The sequence below is a fragment of the Rhea pennata genome, chromosome 5, assembly GCF_028389875.1.
Source record: "Rhea pennata isolate bPtePen1 chromosome 5, bPtePen1.pri, whole genome shotgun sequence".
Taxonomy (NCBI): domain Eukaryota; kingdom Metazoa; phylum Chordata; class Aves; order Rheiformes; family Rheidae; genus Rhea; species Rhea pennata.
In genome coordinates this window covers 65935660-65960760 of record NC_084667.1, presented here as the reverse complement: position 1 = coordinate 65960760, position 25101 = coordinate 65935660, and the positions used below count along the sequence as shown (strand labels likewise).

General features: G+C 39.8%; 2 protein-coding genes across 6 annotated transcripts in view; one reads left to right on the top strand and one right to left on the bottom strand.

Moving 5' to 3' along the window:
- WDHD1 (WD repeat and HMG-box DNA binding protein 1) overlaps nucleotides 1-7740 on the bottom strand; it is a 30903-nt gene extending 23163 nt beyond the window's left edge. Inside the window, exons 1-4 of the mRNA XM_062576480.1 lie at nucleotides 7720-7740; nucleotides 7233-7329; nucleotides 5306-5417; nucleotides 2140-2291 (exon numbers count right to left, since the gene is read on the bottom strand). Coding sequence (XP_062432464.1) covers nucleotides 2140-2291; nucleotides 5306-5417; nucleotides 7233-7309 — 341 coding nt within the window. The 5' untranslated portion in view covers nucleotides 7310-7329; nucleotides 7720-7740. The remainder of the gene's footprint in view (nucleotides 1-2139; nucleotides 2292-5305; nucleotides 5418-7232; nucleotides 7330-7719) is intronic.
- A 117-nt stretch (nucleotides 7741-7857) lies between these two features.
- SOCS4 (suppressor of cytokine signaling 4) lies at nucleotides 7858-24826 on the top strand. Of its 5 annotated transcripts, none has more exons than XR_009958674.1 (3): nucleotides 7858-7923; nucleotides 14178-15842; nucleotides 24640-24826. XR_009958674.1 is itself a non-coding variant. In XM_062577940.1 (3 exons), exon 3 carries the CDS (start codon nucleotides 14278-14280, stop codon nucleotides 15586-15588), a length of 1311 nt encoding a protein of 436 aa, XP_062433924.1. In that variant the 5' UTR covers nucleotides 7871-7923; nucleotides 13650-13719; nucleotides 14178-14277; the 3' UTR covers nucleotides 15589-16351. The 5 variants fall into 5 exon arrangements, 3 of the variants coding, with proteins under 3 accessions (XP_062433923.1, XP_062433924.1, XP_062433925.1); XR_009958673.1 differs by lacking the exon at nucleotides 24640-24826 and adding an exon at nucleotides 17035-18564; XM_062577940.1 differs by lacking the exon at nucleotides 24640-24826 and adding an exon at nucleotides 13650-13719 and having other exon boundaries at nucleotides 7871-7923; nucleotides 14178-16351.
- Nucleotides 24827-25101: the final 275 nt, after the last annotated feature.

Genomic DNA, 25101 nt, shown 5'->3' with positions numbered 1-25101 from the left:
ATGCTGGTATTAACAGAGTTAGACTATTTGTTTACAGCAATAAAAATTAAATTGGGTACTAAGTAAGTTTTAGGCAAGTTATGGCTCTCAGCACTGTAAGATTTTAGTAAAAATGAGCATCTTGAAGCTTACCACAATAGAAAAAAGGCAGATTATCTTATTAGAAGATAATTTTTCTATTTTCCTTCAAAATAAAGCTTATAAAATATTGTTGCTCTTTTAAGAGGACATCATGAACACAGAGACAGTATATCAGTTTTATTTAATATTCTATATGATCTAATAAAAACCTGTGTTTAGTTCCTGTTAGGTCAGCTCTGATATCTATCTTTTAAGTGGCATCTACATTCATTACCATAATTATTTGATCATTTAGTGAAAAAAATAGGCTAAATAGTCTTAAAAACACTGTTTAAAGTCTTCACAAAATAAGCTATTTAGTGTATCACATACAATAACTGATTTTTACAGCTTTATTCCATCCTCCAAAATTACAGACTTTGCCTCAATTTACTTCAGAATAATGGTGCTAACTTCTAAGCCAAAGAGGTCCTGTAACAATTTTTCAGTATCACTCTTTCTCTCATACTCCATTGCAACACTTTTTTTTTCTTTTTTTTTTTTTAAGAAAGAAAGAAATCTGACTTTAGGCCCAAAATCTGTAAGGAGTTAAATCACTAACTATATTCAGAATCACAATCTCACTTCTGCCAACTATCTAATGCTAACTGTAAACAGCCAAAAAAACAAGTGTGCTGTGAACTAGCTAGAATTATTTTAGCCACCTTCTACAATGCATAGTAACCTTAAAAAAAGGGGGGGGGGCAATAAGACATTTTTTCCTGTTTAAGAAGCCACAACTATTTTTCAAAGTTCCTGTGAATTTCAGCAGTCAATTGCACATTATACCTCAGGTATTTGAAGTTTACAGATTTCATGAAAAGACTGAGTAATTTGTGACAACCAAAAGCAGTTCTTAGCAGCATTCCCTCATTTCATGGCTGTCACCTTCTCCCCCAATATGTTACAGAAGACCTCATCGAGAAGCTACCTCACAGCTTCATTAGTTACTTTTCCAAACATGGGGGCCCCTGGTCAAGTTGCAGAAGTACTGGGTTTTTGTAAAAGTTTTGAAGCAGAGTTTGCTGTCTGCTTAATCTCTCTAATCAAAGCCAGATCCTGGGGCAGAGCTGTTCCCTCAGAAACAAGCGTTGGCAAAGGCCCAAACTCATGAACCCTATCAGATTTAGAGATTACAGTGGTTACCGCCCCCAGCTGTCCAGCCTCCCAGTTTTGGTGGAGCTGATGTGTCTGCTTTACAGCTGCCAGAGTTCACAGCCCAGTATATTCATCCAAACCGCTTTCTTGTTCAGCTCACACTTAGAGAAGCCAGAGACCATCTCTGCTGTGGGGCAGGGGACAAATTCTACTAGAGAGGCAAGCAGACAGTCCAAGTCTGTTACAGTGCCCAGAGAGTTTACTAAATCCAATTAAGATTCACCTGAGCCTTAAACAAACAAGCAAGAATATTGCTTGCTTGCTATTTCACCATCTCGACTAAATGACTAGTGTATATCATGTAAAACCAAACATGCTGCCCTACGAAATCAGCTAAACTATGCATTTATCCCCCTCAGGGGAGTCTTGCAACTATCATCTGTTACCATTTGGCAGAATAGTGATGATGCTTATGCCAGAGAATGACTCAGAGCTCTTGCACGAATCAGAAACCATCTAACTTTTGCATGCGTATATGCATCTGCAGCACCGCAATCCTGAACAGTCAGGCCATTATCTTTAGCACACGGTAACAAAATCCTTGATGATTCAATGAGATCCATATGGGTGAACACTTATGCACTATAGGAATGAAAGCAGAAAATACTCAAGTCTCCTGAAGAAATTATTTCACAACACCAGACACCTGTTTAAAATTATTTTGAGGCTCAGTTATCTCTCAGAGAATTGTTTCCTAATAGTCCTTTTCATCCCTTTTCTGCTCTGCAGGAAGGTGTTTTGCAAAACTTTAAAACTCTCAGAAATACATGGATTAGTGAGGTCATTAGTAAAAATCAGCAGGCAAGGAATTTGCCAGATTTTGAACATTAAGAATGCTTTTTCTCAACACGGACAGATTACCTAGAACCAGCAGCGATTTTGGTACCGTCACTATTAAAGACAACGTGGTTGGCATTCATGGTGAAACGAGTAAGGATGCCATCTGGAGCTCCTTCAGGAAATGTATGAATCTGAACGATATTGTTAGATACTGCTGTGATCAGTCTTCCATTCTAAAAGACAAAATCCATCATAAAATTGGTTAGCTAAAACACATTTAAGTCCAAGGAGCCAAAAAAAACTACTCTCAATATTTTGGCAGATTCACTTTAGTAATTCCAAAAGGGATCTAACATTAAGAGTAGCGGGGAAATATTCTCTCAACATATATTCCCCCCTGCCCCGCCAAAAAAAAAAAAAAAAAAAAAAAAAAAAAAAAAAAAAAACGGACGAGCACAGTATCTTCAAAACTATCATTTAAAACAAACCATTAAAACCGAGTAAAAAATTTCTCTTTGATTCACTCCTGCAAAACTAGACAAATTGACAGACTTCATACTATAAACAACTCCAGCTTCAACAGACTTACAATTCCACATGGCGTTTTACCGTATGAAGACCTTCCTAACTTGTAAAATAACAAATACTCAGAAAAGTCACTAATGAATTTCAAAGAGAATGATCTGATCTTTTTCAGCTAAATGGAGGAAAAAAATATATATATACATCAATCCTTTCACAGAGGCAGGAGAGCTCTCAGAAAAGGAAGAACTTCCCCTGTTATTTAGATTAATATGCTGCATCATCAGGAGAGGGCACCCTCACACCAAGTTTCTCAGTTCAGTGCCACTAGGGAAAGATGAAAAGTAGATTGAGCTATAGTTTAGCCATTTTCCCAGGCAGAAGACAGTTCTCTACTAAAAATGATTCCAGATTAGAAGATAGTGCAAAACAAAATTATCCTAATCTTGGAAAAGGAGTATCTCTTACCAAAATAATACTATTCTTAGCTTATGTGTTTTTGAAATATGTAAGTAAAGAAATGCCATATTTATGTTCCCTAAAAAGTTGCCTAAAGCTATAGTAAAAATCCTGAAGAAAAAGAAAACAACAACCAGCATAACAGCCAGTAATAAATTCTCTCAGAAAGTAGAAGAAAGATCAGATTCACTACTCAGCTTACATTGGACATTTCAGAAGAGTTTCTTATAAAATTTTTAGTAGCGCTGGTTATTTTGAAACAAAATTTCCTGAAGTTAAGTCTTAGAAAGTATTCTTCATCTCATCTACAAATACTACTTATTTAAAGTAAAAATACGAATAATACATATAATAGATTTTAATAAATCTTAATATAATAATTTAAAACAAATAATTTTTATAATCTCAAAGCTGGAAGCCCTTTACAAAAGGCTAAGGCTACAGGACTGCTCCTAGCAATGCTCAGAAATTAATAAAAAAAAGATTCTCCATCCTCTTGTTAGTATTTTTTCAACTTCTGGCTCTGACAGTGATTTGCTACACCTCTATTTATCTTTCTGAAGCTAATTATGTGATGGATGGAGAACATAGCAAAGCACTCTAAAAACCCCATTGATGAAAACAGACTGTACAGATACTTAAGAATAGATATGCAAGGTATATAAAAAGGGGAATTACTAAAGGCAATGGTTCTGAATATACAATTTTGTAAATGCAGTGCACATATAAATTTATTCTCATTTATTTCATCCTTTATCCTCCCCTCCAAAATCACCAATAGTTAAAAAATAATTTAAAAATATCCATTATCACTGCAAAGTTAATTATACAATATCTAAAGAACAAATACAACTTCATGGAATTCATTTCTTCTACAATTGCCAGAAGGTCTAAAATGTTGCCTTTATATTACTAAGGTAATATAAATATAATTGCACATAAAGAAATTAATGTGAGAATCTCAAGCTCAAAACATGAACGTGCATCATAAATTAAGTATATTCTATTAAACAAATTGAAGTAGGTAACTCCTATTTGCCTTGTTATTTCCAAATAATCACTTCAAGGTATAAAAAATGGAGCAGCCTTAACATCAAAACAGAACAGTAGGTTGTATTTTAAATGCCAGAACAAGTCAGTCAGTCTACAAAACCGCCTATAATCACCTTCACAAATTATTAGCACTTACTATTAAACAAGAAATCTGTTCTCTTCTAATGCTGTGGGAGGGAAATCAGAGGCACGTTTGGAGTGAACAGTAATTAATTCTGAGCACTAAATATCAACTAACTACCAAAAGAGAAAGTATTTTAAAGGCACTATTCAGACATTGACTTTGTGGAACCAGTTTTGGATAAATACTGATTACCATTCCTTGAACCTTAAAACAGGTCCACAGAAAATCAACTCTTGGCTTATCTGTTTTCATATAACCTTCCTCCCTGAGTCAACAATAGTTCAGAGCCTCTGGGATGGGGAAGGCAAAAGAGTAGGAATCAGCTTCAATCAGAGGCTGCAAATAAAAAATTCATTCTCTCACTAGTGAAAAACAGAGCTACCATAGAGAAACACTTTCTTAATATCTGATGATCACATCTTACCCCAGGAAACTTTTTGCAACTCATACTGTGAGAAAGCACTGAAGCAGCCTACAAAGTTCACTGCACAATTAGTTTAATCTGGATTTGTTTCTCAAAAAGGAGATCAAAGTCAGAAGTAAGGATAACTGAATATGAAGGAAGAGGAAAAAAAGTATTGCAAAAACTTAGTATAAGGAATAATTCCTCTACAGTCCTGAATAGTGCAAAACAAAAAGTCAGAAGCACTCTTACTTTATATAGCAATAGTGTGCTTTAATTTCAAATTCTTAAATTAAAATATTCAAAAAGTCTATTGGCATATTCATTCAATTAAATGGTTCTATATTTTAGAATATGATTTGGTTTCAATACTGTTTTCATATTTTCACTTAGATATAAAGATAGAATGTGTTCATGTACTCAAATTTAAATAATACCTGTTGCTTTGGTGTCATTAAACAGCATCCAAGTTTTTCTCATGTATTAACATGAAGGCAAAGGGCTACATATCCAACATACATCAGACTCTGGAACATGCTATGCACAATATTATTCTATCAATAACCCCAGCGTAGGTTTATCCACATGACCAGCATCCTCGAGTTTGAAAAAATAAATTTGAAACGTATTAATACAATCATACAAAGTATTCATGCAATTTACAGGAATTCTGTTAATTATGATACCTTTAGAGCACACGAATAGGCCTTTTCTCCCACATTAATGGACTTCGGATCATCATCATCCAAGTTTTCCCAAATTCTAACATCTCCATCACTGCCACAAGTTACAATGCAACTGTTCAAAGATACAGAATTTGTTAACATACACCTATGGAAAGCACAGACTCTGAGATTTTCAATCCTCAAATCAAAATGTTACTAAGATGTTATTCTTTTTAAAAACTGAAACACAATACATACCATGTGATTCATTGAATAACTATCTTTATTACGCTCACATTAAAAAAATTGTTAAGGGGAAAAAATCTTTTTTTTTTTTTTTTTTTTTTGAATTACATTAAAAAAAGAAAGGTAACCTAACACAGTAACTGAGTCTCTGATAACTAACTACGCCTAGCAATCATCTAATTTGACCTTTAAATATTATCAGCTAATCTATTATTTCTTCCAGGATCTAGAGGGAATTTTTCAAAGGACTCAATTAGTACTGATTTCTTGAAGAACTGGGCATTTAATTGCTTTTTAAACCTTTGAAAGTTTATCTTACAGCTAATTACAAAGTTGAGGGCAAACTTAAAGAGTCTTAACACATATTAAGCCGAAGTCTAAAAAGCTTAACGTATTCCAGATCTATAGCATCCTCAAAAATAGTCAATTTGAAATTCATCTGTCTGCTGGAGTTAATCTTCACATTTTTAATGCAATAAACAATAACCTGAAGTCACAGAGTAAATATATTTAAGTTCATCTGGTATTTTCAATTAAAGATATTTTAAAACTATAACCAAATCTAGTATTTTTTTTCTAAAATTGTTTGCAGTTCCCCAAAATTTGTTATTAAACAACGAAGTGTCATAAAAGTGAGAGGTGAGGCTGTAACATTACTCTTCTGTCTTAGAACCCTCTTCTGAGGGGGCTTCTCAGAAGCTTCTGTTGGGTTTATCTTTTATTTTTGGGCATAATAAGTTAATGCAGAACACTTAGTTTATATTTATGCATTCAAGAACTGCCGTGATAAGAACAAGGACAGCAAGCCCAGTACTGGGCTTCTACAGCTACATTTTTAATGTCTTTGTGTGTACATGAACATATTGTCTCCCAGTTTACATCAATTTCCACTAGATTCTATGAAATTACTCTTATGTAAAGCATGTATTAAGTTATATGCCAATCACTTCAAAATGCAGGGCATCAAAATACATATGTCTTCCAACCACTTGCTAATAAAGTCAAATAAAAGAATTTGCCAGACCACACCAGGGTTTAAATCCATCCAGTCCAGTATCTCACCCAAGAGTGGCTGGCACAGATACTTCTGAGAAAGCAGTTGGCAGAAATAAGACAAAACATCCCCCACATTGTATTTTATCCTGGTCTCTAGAATTAGTTAAAGCCTTGAGGCATGATCTATAACAGTCCACCTGAAAGAAATTTTTGTTGTAACTAACTAAATAACAAGAACTTCCATTATGGTTGTAAAGAAACACAAACCACTTTGATATTGCCATTACTTCAACGATGTGTGACAAGCTCCATGCTGTAAATGCCACGTTACCTGGGAAGTTTTTGCCATAGTTTTGGATGTCTTGCTTTTTAGTGCTTTTGTTTAAAAAAAATGTAAACGGTTTACTAGTGTGCAGCTCCTCCAAAAAACCGTAATTAAATCACTAAGCGTTACAAAGTCAGAAGCGAGGCTGTAATGTTGCTCTTCAGCCTTAGTCCTCAGAGGTCTGTGCACTGGCAGCAACACTGAGCTGATACTGATTACACTCATCCCGCCCATCCTCCTGACCCTGCTGCTAAGGAGCAGGAAGAAAAAAAAAAAAAAAAGAAAAGGTCTAAGGTTTGGTGCTTTTTAACGGCATTTCTGCCGCAGGACTGGCGCTCCCCTCGGGCTCGTGGCCGAACGGGCCCGCAGCGCCGCGCTTACCCGCCACACTCATCGAAGCAGACGTCGGTGTGGCCCTCCGTGTGGCCGTACCGCATCGGCTTCTGCGCTGAAGGCATCTTCGCCCTCACCTCGCTACCTAGGGGGGGGCGCGAACAGGGGGGGAAGGGAAAAAATGGAAATAAAGCCTCAGAAGGGGTTAACCCTCCGCTCTGCCACCAGCGGCCTTCCCCAGCGGGGTTAAACCCGGCGGCGGCCGCGCCCGGGGCAAAGTTGCCCGAGCAGAGACGGAACCAGCCGAAAGGAGACGGCTGGCGGCACGCAGGAGCCCGCCCGGCCGCCCCAGGCCTGGCCGGACCCCGGCTGGCGGCACGCAGGAGCCCGCCCGCCCGCCCCGGCCCCGGGCCTGGCCCCAGCTGACAGCGCTGCGGCCGCAGAGGCGCCGCGCGAGCCCCCGCGCCATTTTACCCCCCTGCCCGCCGCCGCCGCGCCATTTTACCCCCCCTCCCCATCCGCCGCGCCATCTTACCCCACCGCCCGCCGCGCCGGCCCCGCCGCCCGCTTCGAGCCTTCCCGCGCTCGGCGCGGCGCCGCCTCAGCCTCGGCCCGCCCCGGGGGCCGGGCCTGCGCCCGCCGGGCCGCGGCGAGGGGCGGCGCGGGCGGCCCCGGCCGCCAGAGGCAGGATGGCGGCGGCGCCAGGCGGCGGTGCGGCGCGGCGGCTGCGCGCCCGCAGGTGAGCGCGGCCCGCGCTGCCCTTGGGCCGCTCCCGCCCGCCGGGCGGCAGATGAGGGTCGGGGCGAGCCGCTCGCCCGCCCCTGCCCCGCCGCGCAGCGCAGCGCGGGGCCGGGCCGGGCCGGGCACGGAGGGACGCGGCGGCGGCGGAGCCCTTCGAGGTCTCGCGGCGGCCGTTTCGGGTGCCGCACCGGCGGTTTGGGGCGGCGGGGCGCTGCGGGGCCCCCAGGAGCGTAGCTTGGGGCTGGAGTAACTTGGCACAACAAGTGCAACTCGAGGCGCTTTCGTGGTCTTTTAAAGCGCGATGCTGCTCCTGAGGCCGCCCTTGGAGACGGGCTTCAGGCTTGCGAGTGAACAGCCGCTTTTTCATTAAAAAAGTGCGTGTGTGTTGCTTGCATGTGTGTCTGTAATATATATAGTGTAATATAAAGTGTACAAACTGTAAATGTCTTAAATATTTACGTATTCTGTACATGCTTGTGTGCATGTGTATATATGTGTGTGTATATACACATATGTATGTATGTATATGTTCGTATGCATATGTGTGCGTGTATATATATATGCTACATAAATGAGTAAAGTTTCTTATATACTCAGGAATAGGAAGAAAGCACCGTGTTGGGTTTCTTAAAGGGCAAAAAGTATTAGAACTCAGCATGCCTAAAACAAGGGAAAAAACGGAGTTCTGTGATTTTTGATTTTTTTTTCGTTGTGTAGCTTTAATGATCTGGTCCAATTTATTCCTACTTCTAAGAGGAATTGCTTCCAGGCAAAACCCTTTTATCTTCAGTCTTAGTCTGCAGGGGAGTTATCAGTGGCTGGGGTGAGCAGGCTGATTTATTCGTGTTGGAAATGCGGTTGGGCTCTTTATAATAGTCACGTTGTTGGTACTGCCATGAATGAGTAAGTGACAGGGTTACAAAGTAGGCACGCTTTTTTTTTTTTTTTTTTTTTTTTCCTTTTTTAAATATGCCCAGATTTCATTATTAAATCTCATGGAAGCTGTGTAGAGACATGTTTTCCATGGGTGTATTGACGTGTTTCAGTGAATTGTGAATCTCGGCGAGGGTAATGTGCTCCAGCAAAGCGCTTCTGGCTGAAGCGCTTATCAGATGAGTGGGAAGACCGAGCTGTTTCTGCGGCAGCCTTATTGTAAGCTCCAGACTGGGACTGAGGCAAACTGTATTTCTTAGAAATTATTTATTTTAACGTGCAGATTCTCTCATGCAAACAGAGAACCTGTTCCTGAAGTATTTTGTAATATGAAAGCTGCAGTAAGTTCAGTGCCATGATACAGGTGAATTCACGGTCCGGAGGTGTTATTGTGAATCCACCTGCTGGAATAACTCTTTGCCTGGCAGTAATTCCTCAGAAAGCTGGTGGGAGGTTATGGAGGGTGGAGGGGGTCTCTTGATCAAGGGAATGCTCTATCTTTGTCACCTCCAAAGTGGCAAGGCACCAAATGCAAGGTTGCATTTGATCCAGCTGTAAGCTAAGCTTCTGCAGGATACAGTGTTTTACTTTATTAATAGGTGCAGCTAATTGAGAGGTGACAGCAGGGTGGGAACCCTGATTTGTGCTACTTACCTGTTAGGTTTCGGGGTGGAGCATAAAGTCTTGGTCACAGACTATAAAGCTTTTACTGATTTGGTCCTGGAGAGGCTGCTGCGGTGTGCCAAGTGCTATGTTTGGATCTCCTTTAGCATATAAATGGAGTTTCATTCAAGCTGGAGATAAGAGTGGCCCTCACCTTTGAACCTACTTCCAAACCATTCCCACATCCTGGATGTGGATAAAATAGCCCCCGCTGCAGGCATGGCTGTGTACCCTCTCCTCTCGCAGTTCTAGGGGAGATAGAGGTAGGAAGTATTGTGGATTATTATTTGTGTATTTAGATAGTAATTTTCTTGTTCTGTGTGTGATTATTTCCTTAATTTGTTGGAAAGACCTCTGGAGTCAAGCTTTGGCATTTTTGGACACAGTATCATAAAGCAAAATAAACATAGTCAAAACTGAGAAAAATAAGACAGAGGAATTGAGGCTTAATGTTACTCTTAACAGGTTTGACCTTTTTCCAAAATAAGTCAATAATAGCTCAACTCCAATGGAAGGTCAGATTTTAAAATGCAGTCTGGTGGCCAAAATATAATTGGGTAAAAATTAATGAAAATAGCATGTGATCAGTGAGATTTTTCTTTTAAATGACTGTTCTATGTAAGATGAAAGAAAAATAACCAAATACCATAATGAAAAGTTAGTGGAAATATGTAAACTATTTGGAGAGAAAGCACTCCAAATTACAACTTTACTGTTCTCTCTTACAAATGCTATCTATTCTAGAAGGAATATTAACTTTGTTACATTACCAAATTAATTCAATTGTCTTTGTGTGTGTCGCTTGTTTAGCAAGAGGTATAATGTAATGATACTTGGGCTTTTGTTTGTTGGAACAGAAAACTTTCAAAGCACTTTCTTCAGTAGGAAGGTCATGCAGCACGGGAACTGGAGGACCAAGGAGGTGCATCTCCATCCTTGGAGGTTTTCAAGACTTGGCTAGGCAAAGCTGGATTAGTTTTGCTCCAAGCAGACCTCCCACGGTCCTTTTCAACCAACACTTCTGTGGTTTCACAGTTTTCCATTTCTTCGTTATACAGAAGCTGAAGGAGCTTAATGAAAAGGACTTGGAGGTACCAGCCTGGAGGCAAGCATCCAGAGGTTCAGATTCACTGCTATTGGAATTACTGTGTCTTTTGCCACTGATTTAGATTGACATAGGATGAGGCTGTAAGTGACTTCTGCCAGTTGTTTATTGCAGCCTACCTCTGGTTAGGAGATAATATTTCTGTCTCCTCAAAGCAGCTACTCTGGATATTGCTTTTAGATGAGTCTTGAAGCTTTACTCTCAAGACAGCAGGATTTGAAAGAGAAATCATCTTGTGCTGGCTTTACCCCCTCCCCCTCAGAAGTCTTGCAGGAGACTTGCCTTTGGAGGAGGGAGCCGAAGAGGCCACTCTTGTTCAGGGAGCACTGAACATTATAAAAACAACAACAAACCATTCAGCCCTTTGCTTATCCTCAGGGACTATAAGCTATGTCAGTGTTAGATAACCTTGACCTACCAGCCAGATGCCATGGCCTGAAGTGAACTGTATTTATTCCTGCACGCAGTTTTCTTTGTCATTTGTTTAGGCAGAAGAGTTTCAAGCATAAGGGGTTTGTCAAATCTGCTTCAGAAATGCCTGAAGTATCTCTGCTTACAACAGAGCTTTTGTAGGCAGAAGACTATGCTTATCTGTATCATTTTCTACCAGTGGCCTGTCTCTTCACTTTTTTGAAAAAGAAAGTTCCCAGAGCTGACGTGTAAGTTGTGCAGTGAATGGCTTCTCCATTTAACATTGCCCTGTAGGGGATGTGTTCCCTTCTTGGGGTTTATTTGTTTTTCTTCCAGTCCTCTTCTGCTCTTTCAGTTGCGCTTCAGTCATTAACATTGGATGCACAATGTTCAGTATTTTCCTTAAAAGTTTTCAGTTTAAGGAATAGATGGTTTAGATGGCCTTAAAGTGGTCATATGGCGCTGTATTTTCTGAATGCTTCATTGTCCTTAATGTCTTTTTCTTTCCAAAACAAAAAGTATTTTTGGTCCCCATTTTGTAGGTGCGGGGCTCTGAATCATAGAAAGGTATGTTGGTATGGTCTCTTATTGTAATACATAACAGTGGGATTTGAGCATCTAAATGCACTGTAGGTGCGTTTCCAAATGCGACTTGTCTTTGATTGCAGGTGAGGTTTGTAGCGGGACAGGAAACTGAGCCTCTGCTTCCCAAGGTGACTGCTGAACTATCCTCTCTCCTCCTTTGCAAAGTCGCCTTCAAACTTGTCTCTAATAGGATGGCACCCCTCTTTCTTCATTTATTCTGCACTATTTTCACGGATATAGTGTTAAATCTGATTAACAATTACTTCTCTGACCTAGCAGCATTGGTGCCTCAGTTCCAGCAGCCTGCAAACTCTGGGGAAGCAGCCTTCCGTGTTGCTGCCTAACGGTGCATGCCTGTACCATCAAGTGCTATACTCCAGTTTAAGTTTCAGAGTTGAGACTCCACTAACAGTAGTGTGATAGGAGAGGGGTACACAGTAGAACATGGGTATACCGTTATATACAACAACAACAAATCCTAGAAATGACACAAAATACTGAAATTATTTTAGTTGCAAGGCTGAGCTGTCAAAAATTAGGAGATAGTAGGCATACGAAAAAAATTGTTTTTCAGTACTTTGGGGTTTTGTACATATTACAGTTTTTAATTACCATCCCATGTTCTGTGTACTCATATTCCTTATATGGGCTGGAAGTGCAGAATGAAATAATTGAAGGTTTCAAAAGCAATTACAGACTGTCATATCCTAATTTTTAAGTACTTGACTTTGCAACCTAAATGATATCCCTCTTTCCAATTAAAAATATCATATATACATATATATATATATATGTATGTATATAGTTAATGTCATTTACCACAGGATGAATCTAGAATAGCTTTTTGTCTTCAGCAGTTACTCTGGATAAAGATACCCAGGGTAAATAAGATTGCTTTTTCTCTCTTTTTAATCATTTTGGAGCAATTCAGCGCTCCATTACAGTTGTTTCTGAAGGAAAAATCAAATGTTACAAGACCGGTCAATGAATCTTGGTCTAAATAAAATTCTCAGGTCTCTCATATTTTGTCTTTCTCCAGTCTATATTGCATCCTACAATGTTTTCACTCAGAAGTGATATGCAAAACCTTGAGAGAGGAAAAAAGTGTTACCTATCTTAGATGATTTATAATTGCTGGAATATAGGCCCTATTCACTAATGCCATTTTTTCCCCAGATATTTATAATATTTTGCCTATCTTTTCCCTCATTCTGCATTTCTCTATCTTCTTCCTTTTCCTTCTTCTTCTCTCCATCTGCAGTGCTCAGGTTTGTGGATTGTAAGTAATGAATTTAATGTCAAAAATGCCTCAGTGCAAGTTACATCTGGGATGTATTTGGCACACAGATCGCATGTATGCCTCTTGGCATGGCAGTCTCATTCTTTTTCTGAGAGCAGAGGCTAGACCTCAGCCTGCTCAGCGCCTCGGGGACTGCAGAGCAATTGTGTCATGCTGGCTAATCCTGCTGATGAGAATGGATTGAATGGAGAGAGGAAGCGGATGCCCTTTTCTTTTCCTGCTTACTATTTACCATCTCAGTTATTAAAAAACAACAAAAACCGCCCCAAACAACAGAGAGGAATTGTATCTTGTTTTGCTGCAAAACCTTTTGGTGCATGATGGAAAATCTTTCTGCCTTCTGCTGTGCCTCGGGACAGTATAGCATACAGAGCATATTGCTGTGTACCTTGAAGAATTTCTGCTGTGCTTGCAGCTGAGTGCTAAAAGAGAATTCAGTGCACTTTTGGAAACAAAAGCAAATGAAATAAGCAACCATAGGTCTCAGAGCAACACTGATTTTAATAATGTAAACTTTTCTCTCTAATGAGTAATAAGCAGTTTCATCTTTCATGGCCTTTTTAAATTGCTCTTAGTAAGAGATCTGGATTTGTTTTAATCCTTTTCAGTATGTAAAGCCCCAGATATTTCAATCCCTTAGGGGCTCAGTATTTTGTAATTTCATTTTAAAAGGCAAAGGAAAACAGCTTTCAAAAACTGTCAGACTTTTTTTTTCTTTTTAATCCAGAAAGCGACCCAAAAGTGTCAGTTAAGAATAAGATCTCTGGCATCCCACTTTGTGGATTAGTAACAAACAGGTACAGTAGCCCTTTGTACTCTGACCTATTTGTTTCTGTTCTGCTTGTTTCTTCTTGAAAGGTTATTTGGAATAGATGCAAAATTTGCTCAATCAACAACGAAAGCAACATCTCCTGCTTAATGGAGCGCCTCATTTTAGAATGAACCCTAGCTTAATATGATTGCCAGCACCTACCTCTTTCTGCTCTACTGTGTGGTCAGAATGTGTGCTTTAAAAACATATAAGATGATCTCTTCCAGAGGATACTGATCACAAGGGATGGTTAAGAGAGCCTTGGTCTGGGATCAGGCCAGTATTTGCGAAGTGTCCTAATGAATTCAGCTTGATCGTTTCATTTTTACATGGTTAGCAATTAATCATTATCATTATGCATATCATTACCCTGTTTGCACATGCATGAGTCTTACATTGTGCGTGTGCAAGCTGTTAACTTGGTTGTGTTTTCTTTTTACTTAGGTACTTCTGGAAAGAGCCTCAAAAAAGCTTCCATCTGTAGAAAGCCCTACAAGAAAAACACAGAGCACTTTTTGGAAATTTGTGAAGCCGAACGATCAAAATGGCAGAAAATAAGGACAGTAATATTAAAAATGCAGATGTGAGACCCAAAAACAGCCGGAGCAGAAGTGCAGACAGAAAGGATGGTTATGTCTGGAGTGGAAAGAAGCTCTCCTGGTCAAAAAAGAGTGAGCACTGTTCTGATGCTGAGGCAGCAAGCGCTGTAGGAAGATCAGGGACTGGTTTAAAGAGTCAAGAGAGGAAGTACAGCTGCTCATCTATCGAACTGGATCTCGATCGTTCATGTGGTCACAGGTTTTTAGGCCGTTCTCTCAAACAGAAGTTGCAAGATGCTGTGGGCCAGTGCTTTCCTATAAAGAACTGTAGCAGTCGACATGCCTCAGGGCTTCCATCGAAAAGGAAAATTCATATCAGTGAATTAATGTTAGATAAGTGTCCTTTCCCTCCACGCTCGGAGCTAGCTTTTCGGTGGCACTTAATTAAAAGACATACAGCCCCTATAAATCAAAGAGCAGAAGAGTGGATAATTGCTGATTTATCCCAGAATGAGGAAAAGGAGGATCAGCTGAGGGATGATGAGATTGCCAGTGGAGGAACAGACTCTCTCTCCCAGTCCTGTGACCTGACTGACAGCAGTTCCTCCAGGGGGGATTCCAGGTCTGAGTTGGTTACAAGTAAAGGAGGACGGAGCAGTAAAGATGAGAGTGATATGGACTCTGACGATGAAGTTATAACACTATGCACAAGTTCTAGAAAAAGAAACAAACCCAAATGGGAAACTGATGATGAGCTGCTACGGATGGAAACGCCTCCTAAATACCATACGCAGATTGATTATGTCCACTGCCTAGTCCCGGACCTCCTTCAGATCAATAACAACCCCTGCTACTGGGGAGTCATGGATAAATATGCAGCTGAGGCACTGCTAGAAGGCAAGCCAGAGGGAACATTTTTATTGCGAGATTCTGCCCAAGAAGACTATTTGTTTTCTGTGAGCTTCAGGCGCTACAGTCGTTCTCTCCATGCACGGATAGAGCAATGGAACCATAACTTCAGCTTTGATGCCCATGATCCTTGTGTCTTCCATTCTCCCGACATCACAGGACTCTTGGAGCACTATAAAGATCCAAGCTCCTGTATGTTCTTTGAACCGCTTTTATCCACTCCCTTAAACAGGACTTTTCCTTTTTCTCTTCAACATATATGCAGAACAGTTATTTGCAACTGTACAACTTATGATGGTATTGATGCACTTCCTATTCCTCCATCAGTGAAGCTGTATCTGAAGGAGTATCATTATAAATCGAAAGTTAGAGTACTCAGGATTGATGTACCAGAGCAGCAAAGCTAGAAAATATTTTTACGAAAGAATGAAATTGACCCTAAGCAGAGGAGCAGTATGTTCAGTCTTTCTTCCCTTTTTTTTTTTTTAATGGCAGTTTGATTTTTTTCTTCTCCTGCAGATTATTTACAACTCAGACTAGCCTCTGCCTATGGCTTTTTTATCTAAATGTACTTTGAGTCTTTCCAACTCTCTTTTTAAGAAATGATATTCATTGTGGGCTTTTGGTACTGTTCCCAGACTAGGGTTTTACGGAATTTCAGGTAGGCTTTCTAGTGTTTCTATAGATGAATAGTCTTTAGATCTAAAAACCTAAAAAATCAGTTTTGAATATGATCTGTCTTTTATATTGTAATTTGCATATGTAGCTGACATGTTTGAAATAACGCACTGTTAACTAAAGATTGACTCATCTGTATTTTCTGCATTTCTTTTAAAATGAGTGCTTGAGCCGCTGTGTGTGTGTGTGTATGTATGTCTATTTCTAATATAGTAAATTCATCAGTCTCTTTCTAATTTTACTTTTCCTAGCAAAATGAAGTTTGAAAGAGGATATGATCTTTCTATAAATACATCAGAGGACTAAATATCAGGGAGGGGAAAAGCAGTTCAAGTTAAGGACCACATTTAGCCCAAGAACAAGCATTATATAAACTGATCATGTTTTTGGCTAGAAAGAAGGAAGGCTCATAATCATCGGAACAGTGAATTTCTGGAACAGCTTTTTGTTTTGTATATCAGCAATAAAAAGCAAACTATTTGTAAACTGGAATTTGATCAGTGTTTGGAAGTGATAATAATGGCTTAGTTGGCATAGTTGCTTATGCTTGATGGGACTTGGACTTGATACCTCAGGATGTACTTTTTATGTCTGTTACTATTTTGTTACATGAAATACTCCGTTTTCATTATAAGGGCTGTTTCTGAAATGGTAAAGGATGGGGTGGAGAGATGAGAAGGTATTTCCTTAAAAATATCATACCGTATGTATTAAACCACTTGATCTTGAATTGTTGATTCTGAAGTGATGATGGATAACTTTGTTAGTAGATTTTTTTAACAAGTTTCATTTAAAAAAAAGTCTGCAGATTTGTCTTGCAATATATAACATTTGTTCAAGTGGCCTGCTCTCAAATTCCATGTGCAGGAAAAACATGCATAGATAATGCTTCTAAAAGCATGACTTATATTACATGGGTGGTCAGATCTGCTGGTGAATTATTGGTAAAATCCCAGTGAGAATGGACCTAGGATCAGGCAAGAAACTATAGTGCTTTCCACACCAGCCTCATGAAAACAGCTCCACAAGATGCAGCAATGACATGAATTCCCTTGTGATTCGAATGTGCTTATCTCCTCTTCCAGATCGGGGCCCAGAATTAGTCTGTCAGAAGTATACCTGATGATAGAGTTATAATTACAATAACCATACTGTTTCTTCTCCTTTGATCACAGGGAGATTTGGATCCTTTTGAAATGCCTTTGAAACTGAGACTGCCAATCTTGCAGTTACAGATAAATTTAGCTTTATGCATGCAAGAAGATCTTATCAGAACTAGCAATTACCTGTGTGCGTAAGGTTACATACGTGTGCGCAGGCTGAGAGCCGGGGAGCCCAGCACAATGAAGTCTTGCTCCTGGAGTGAAGACTAAGTGCTACAATAGTACAAGCAATAGTTCTTTCTGAATATTTTATTCTCAACTTCTGGAGAATCCAGTGGGTTTGTGAACAGCAAATCCATCCTGCAAGTTGGGTTTTTGTGAGTTACTGAGCAAGTTTTGCCATGCAGCTCCACAGGGGATGAGCTGTCTTGCCCTTGCCCACCTTTTTTTGTTCTCTTCAGCTCTCTGGCTCCTGAGCAGAGAACTGATGTCACCGATGTAAACAGATTTTCAGGGACATCTGCTTAGAGACCAGCCAGTTTGTTTTCACTGTGTTTTAAATAGGTTTGAACCGAAGTCTCTAGGGAGAAAATGCTAACACATCAATCTGTCACGTTGCATGTGGATGAATACACTATAGGACAAACTCTCAGCTGCAATAAATCAGCATAGCTTTATTGATATGCTTATAACAGTTTATCCCAGCTGAGATTCTCCCTCCTTCACATACAAATGATAATTGTATGGCTCAAGTTAGAGACAGTGTTCTTTTTTGTTTGTTTTTTGTTTTCCTTGTGGTGCTTCCATTTAACTGACTTCTTGCATAAATTGGGTTTTGTCAAGAACAACTTCTTATTAGTAAATCCATTTCTTCTCTAGCTACTGCTGCCATTTTCCAAACACAAAGTGAATGAATAGCAGGTATGATCCTTACTGTATATTTCATGCTGGGCCTGTCATAGTGGAATGGCAGCATGTGGCTTTTGCTGTCACAATACAAAATAATTGTAACTGGTTAAAATCTGACTTTACAGATGAATTTTTCAGACATTTGCAGTCTAGTTGATTAAAACTCTTAAACCCTTAATTAGGACAAGAAGCTCGTAAATTTACATAGGGCTTACCGTTGCTATTTTTGTCCCAAGACTACAAAAACTAGATTTCAGCCCAAAAAAGTCTTACCTATTTAGAAACTTGCAGTGAAAGCCACCATGCTTTCAAACCGAGCAAACATCTTGTTCCTTCAGAATGAAAGGCCATTGAAGAACCTTCTTTTTGGTGCAGTTCCACAACGTGCTGTGATTTCAGTGTCATTCTGTATGCAGCCTACATTGTTTTGACATCTGTGGGTGCAGCACTTACCCAAAAAATGTCTTGAGCACTCCAATTTTAGGAGACCTACATAATATAGCAGTTGGAGGAAGAAGGTGCTATACCTCTAAAAATAGTACCTTTTTGTCTGTGGGCCAATTAATGGCATTTGTTCAGAAAAATCATATATAGAAAAAGTTGATGAACAGGATTTTATGAAAGTTCACCCTGTTTTTTTGCCTAGTTTATTTGTCCAGATCATACTTGTATCATTTTTTTTATATAGTTCTTTTGTACCTTCTGACACTCTGAAATGGTGTATATGTACTTTTTTCTCATGAAACATGAGAACTCAAATGCTCTCTTTGCATAAATGCATATTTTTAAATCCATAAATTAAATCCATTTTTTTGAATAAACTTTGCAGACTTTAACTCGTTTTACAGTATGCTAGGAATTGTTAGTCTGAAGTTTTCTTCTCAGTATTGCTATTAACAAACTTACCAGTGCTGTTCACTTAAATAGTGCTGTATAACACCTTGCATTAGCTATCTGAAGCATGTCTGGAAGATAACTAAGTCTTGAAGTTAAGTGCTAAAGCCTTCTGGAAAATTAGTCCTAGAAACGGGGTAGGAACTTCCATCTTCTAATCCAAGTTCTTGCAAGAGGTAGCTAGATGTACTTTCTGGTCATGCCTCTTTACCTGCTTCTGACTTGATTTTCTCGTGGTAATGGTAAATTACAAGGTTGGCCTTATTTTCCCAAGACTTGCAAGTCTTGACTGGAGGAAAGATCAGCTGGTCTTCTTCCCCTGGCTTGCGTGACAGGAACGTCCAGTGGCAGGAATCTCCACATGCTGTTGCCTGTAGCAGCAACGTGGATTCAGCGACTCCTCTGCCCTCGTGAGAACGGAGTGAGCTCCTCAGCACGCAGCTGCAGGAGGTGGGCTAGAAAAGAAAACAGAGCCTGCTTAACCTCCCTCATAAATTAGCCTCAGTATCTATATTACCGTTCTCCCCCTGGTACTTCTCTTGCATGGACACCTTCATAGTTATGTCTTTTTTTATCCGAGATTGTCCACTGAATAAACTTTAAAATGTACCAGCAATCTAGTTACTGTCCATACATGTGTTGTGAAGCAAATAGTTTTTTTCCAGAAATGCTTCCCAAGACAGCGAGTAGTCCTAGTCAATGTACTGACGTGGCCAGCCATTAGTCGAAGCTGAGCCTTACTGGGCAGCGCACAACACGTACAGACTTCCCTGCGTTGTAAAACCTTCAAGATAAATATTTAATGTGGTACGAGGGAAGGTGCAGAGATATGAAGGAAAAACACATGCTCAAGACAAACAATGTGAACAGCTTCTGTTCATAAACCATTTGTTGGGTAAGAAAAAGGCTCCAGTTTTGATTCAATGTTTTGATAAGGAAAGAAAAAGGCTGTTGGGGCATATAGGACACATTTCAGATGCAAGCTATTTCTACAGGGTAGTTTTGAAACAATATAAACGGTCTACGTTAAGTATGTTCTCTGGAGTTTTCCTTTACCTGCCGTGTCTTTACACACCTCTATAATAATGCAAGTTACAGGCATAATACCATCAATACAGAGCAGCTCCATCGGCATCATTGATGGATTTAGGGTAGTTAGTGTGTCTAATAATTCGGAGTATATATTTCTTCTTGATCTTCCTATGCTCAACAGTCGTCTTAATGAAATCCATGGCATGTTTGTAACAGGATATGTGCATCTTTAGTAGCACCCATTAACTCAAAAAAAAAAAAAAAAACTAGAAATGGTGATTTAAATGCTTTCCTTTTAAAGATGCTGCTGTGTTTCCAATATAGAAAAGAAATTCTTGTATGATGCAGTCATACATGGCCCTACTGTAAAATTGACATGCTCTTAAATAATTAAAAAGGGGGATGCTTTAATTTTGAAAAAAAAAACACGCTGTAGGAAGGAGGTTAGAGGAAGCTTTTAGTCAGCTTTAAGGTTAGATTTATTGATCTAGTGATCAATCCCATTCTCTTTCCTGAATTTAAAGCTAATGGGAGAATGTGGTCAGAGATGAGTGGCTTTTAGTTAAGGTTCTTGACTCTTATAAATAATACAACAAATGTCCTAGTAAGTAATAAGAAATAAGATACTCGCTCATTCTTTTTAAATAGAACAAATGTGGCAAACAAGACTCAGCTGTAATTTTTGAAGTCATTTATTAGACAAATTGCTCTTCTCTACTTCTTTTACAAGAAAGACATAAACCATTATATTATTTATTCATGAATCATAGCCATTAAGATGATAAATCAAATTATCAGCTTCCTGTCTCTCTTCAGTTTTAATCATCTTTTATAGTTCATGTAATATAAAGACAGCTTCCTTCCTATGAAACAAGAGACCTTCAGAGACCTTTTTATTGTAAACGTACATTTCCTTCCCATTTTTAAGTATATCCTAGTGATTTTCTCTGTCAATTTTATCTATAATAAAAATCCAATAAGGAGTCTGTACATTGATTCAATATAGCGAAGTTAGCTATGAAGTAAGTGATTTTTGTTAACCTTTGAAACATGTAGTACTGGAAAATGCCGATAGAAGATGTTTTCCCCACCCCTAAATGTATGCAGAGCAACATCAAGTTTAGTAGAGAGCAATTTTGACATAAGCTCATATATTAATAGTAGAGGCTTTCTAAAATGTTTTATTATGAGCTCTGCAGTGGTATCACCTTTTTTTTATATATATATTGAAGCTTACTATACACACACTTCTGGTATATTTTTGCTTCTTCTTATAAGGTGGGAGAGGTAACGTTACTCTGTACAAGTGAACATCATTTTGCATGCTCTTTCCTTGCTTGCTTTCCCTCTGCATCTGTCCATTTGATTCAGCATCTAAAATGTGGATTCGCAGTTGTAGGACGAGATGCACGTGACGTCGAGAGCGTGGAAAAGTTGTCCATTCAGAAATAAATATGCATTGATTTCCATTTGAAACAGTGGCTGCTAACTTTTTTAAATTTGATTGCTTATGTTAAATGCTACGCTCCGGAAGCACTGATGAGGTCAGAGTTACCAAGGCTGTAGGAAGAGCCTCTAACTCATTAGAAATACTCATCCATGCTACCATGTAAAAATCAATACTTGTTTACTCAACTTTATGAGTAATAGAGTTTTGAATGTAAATATATAATTTATACATATAAAATCTATAGTATGTGGATAAAACAAGTTGTAATAGCTTTCCTATTCCCTGTATCCATTTTAGTAATCCCCTGGGCATGTGGATGTGATAAATTATCTGACCAAAACCTGTCCTCAACCCACAGGCTGGTTATTATTAATACCTTCGTGCAGGGATCCCAGGAATTTCCTTGTGTGGCTATTCACATTATTTTATTGCTGGTGAGGATCTCTTGAATGGTCTGTGTTTGAGACTGGTCAGAAGGACACCTGGATCAAAAAGTATAGCTCCTGTTGTTGCCGTTGCGTATCGGCAGTATAATTAAAAATTATAGCAGGTTTATTAGCCCATTGAGGAAGTCTGGCCCCTGTAGAGAGCCAAAGGCATGGTTAGCAGTGTGCAAGGGCTTTGCTTTTAAAAGAAGTAGAATCAAGTATTTTAAATCTGATTTCCCTCTTTTTCTTTTTACAAAGCTGCCTCTCCATCCCTGCCTCCTGCCCTAAACGTAGCCTGACGTCAAGGATTTCTCTGTATCACAAGACGGTAGGACCTCTGGAGGGTACTTCAGAGGCATTGGCCAAAATGTTCCTACTGTGAATTGCCCTATTGAGCAAGAACGCCTCTCTCTGCGGGCTATAGAGGCAGTCTAGCAAAAGTAGATTCCTTCTGCTAAAGCTGCTAAAGCTAAAGCTTCTGCTAAACCTCTGCCCCCACGCCCCCCGCGCCGAGATGTGAAGGTGATGGTCTTCCAGGGTAGCTGCTGTGCAGGAAGCAGCCTCTCAGCCTTCCCAACGTGCCAATGCTGCCCTCTTGCAAAGGAGATGCCTTTTAAAATCAGCAAATGTTTGCCTCCTTGTCTCCTTCATTACGCTTGTGTGACTCTTTTATATCAAAATGATGCTCCAGCAAAAACTCCAGGGTTGTGTTACCTACTGCAATGCACCAGCATGAAGCCATTGCTGGGAAGTAGCAACCAGAAGAAGATTTGAATCCAGCCTGGAGGTAGGAGGCCTTATGGGCTACCTGGGATCAGTTCCATCTTGTTTTCCTTCCTTTCTCTCTTTTTACTTCTTTTGGGGGGTTGGGATTCTTAGTCACTTAAGCCTTATTTTCAGCCCCTCAGGAAGATGAGTTTGTTTCAGTTGAACAGGTTCATTGCCAAGCCTTTTTTTTACTGCATGTCGCACGGAATACACTACAATCCATTGCTTGCGCTAACCTGGGATACTTTTTAAGGAAGAGGTTGAATTTTGTTCTTTGTAGCACTTACGTGATTGTATTTCTAGGTCAGGTCATTATGTGTAGTCACATGAGGTTATAATTTGGACAAAACACCCAATGGGGGCTTGATGCTTGATGCTGTTATGAATAGAAAGTTGTCTTATCAAATTTTGATTTCAATTAAAAAAATTGGATTAGTTTTTAGGCTGAGACCTCCGGTGTTATTTTTAGTCTACAGCTAATGAACCCCTGAAAATAGAGCGTATAACGAAAATACGGTGATTGGTTCTGCTGGGATGGTTGGAAAAATACATTAGCAGATCAGGAAGGGCAATAAATCTTCTGTCACAACCTTTCTCATTAAACTAGATAATTTGAAATCGCCTCTAGTGTATTAAACAGTTCATTATTTTGTAGGGGAGTCACACACAAGACAAAAGAGTGGTGTTTCTTTAATTGCTATTCAAAGCCTGAAAAAATTGATCAAGCAAATTTAGTTAAGAAAAATCAGTCTCAGCAATGGCTGTGTTACTCTACAGCTTGTTCAGAGCCACCCGAAACTTCGTGTCTCTAACTTAGGGGAGAAGTCCCTAGAAAATATGTCTCTGTAAGGAGGGGCAGAGAGAGCAGGGTATAGTTCTACTAAATTCGATATAATATTTATCTCCACCAACACTGTTGCTGAACTAGATACGTTCAGGTTTGTAGATATTTTTCTGATTATTTTAGCGCAGAACAGCCCCCCAAACATAATTTTTTTACGTTATCAGTATTACAGCATTGATTCCAGAGGCAGCAGATACTTCAAACAAGCGATGGGTGCCTTCAGCCCAAAGGAAAGGGTGCCTGTGCAGGAACACAAAGCATAACCTCAGCAGCAAATTGCAGCAACGGGGGAATTTGGGGTGACAGCTGAACAGAGGCAGGAATCCGGTCCCAGGGCACCACAGGGACTTTTCTCTGTGTGGCTTATGACTACTCTTCAGTGAGAACGGAAAATCTCCACCCTCATGTTCTTGGCAAGGAATATCGCCGTGTAATTCTCCAGCCTTCCCAGAAATTCCTCACCTTTCAGCAAGCTTTCAACTTGGCAAGCTGATGCCCATGGGCCGGGCTTTTCCATATCTTTACAGCAAAAATACTGGCGTTAGACTAGAGGGTGACTGAGATCTAGCTGCCACCAAGATAACACAGGGTGATGAGTAGGATATTCTTCCGTCATTTTTATGCTTCTTCATTTTTATACTCCGAAAGCCAAATTAGATCTTGGTGTGATGCTGCTGCTTCAGTGCTCTTGTACCTGGGTAATCTTGGTCCTGAGTCCAAAGAGAGGGCAAATGCAAAGGGGAAATTTGATAATATTTTAGTGGGCAAGGTACTGCCAACGGTGGCACTGAGTGGGAGTGGGTGAATTTAAACAGACCAGTTAGATAAAGGACTTGCCTTGAGCACTTTCTAAGGTAGCTGGCTCCCTTACTGATCCAGGAAAAGTCAGCACTAGCCTTTGGTCTCTTTTAAGTCTTCTTCTGCTGATTTACTAGGAACATATGCATTGATTCACATAAGCCAAAAAGCCATTCACTTTTTAAATAAATGCCTCTTCCTTAGTCATCCTCTCCTCCAAGCAAGACCAAAAAAAAAAAAAAAAAAAAATCCAGCTCTCTCATTTCCTTCCCTTCAAACGCTCTGACGCATGAGCAGTGTTTCCCTTCTGCTGGATATTCCCTCCTGATGGGATCTTCTACCAGCATAGGTAAGAAGAGCTCGGTACAAATTACCTGAGTGGGTGGCAGATTCCTGGCTAGACAAAAGATTACCCAAGGAATAAAAGGATCCTTTCTTTTACATGAGCCACTGGGGTGCGCTTAATGCTTTGATATTGTTCTTCATTTTAGAGTAAAAGCAGGAAATAGATAATCTCTTGCTACATCTGATGTGCTCCTTTATTTTGATTCCAGGCAGACAGGAATTTTCATGGGGAAGGGAAAGAGAAGGATGGAGAAGACCTAAAGGGAAACAAGGGGAAGGCAGGGAGACCGAGGAACCTGAGTCACCTGTTTCCATGCCAGTAGCTGTGCCCCTGCTCTTTGGTGTACTGCCCTTCCTCCCACAAGCTGTATTCTGACTTTCTTCGACTCCTACACACTGTAACCAAATAACACTCTAGAAAGCACATTTTGGAACCCCATTTATCGGTGTTTGGCCATGCTAGGGTATAAATTATTCTGGACAAATTCATGTAACCCTTTATGATCCAAAAAAAAGCAGAATATGAGAACGGCCATACCAGACTGGGCCAAATGTCCATCTAGCCAAGTACCTTGCCTACAACAGTGGCCACAAGTAAATGCTTAAGGAAGAGTAAGCTCAGATAGTGGCCAACCCAGTTCAGCAATATATACTTCTCTGGTTTTCTAAAT

Excerpts from the sequence above, each read along its gene's own strand:
- SOCS4 (XM_062577939.1), top strand. The coding sequence starts at position 14,278 with ATGGCAGAAAATAAGGACAGTAATATTAAAAATGCAGATGTGAGACCC.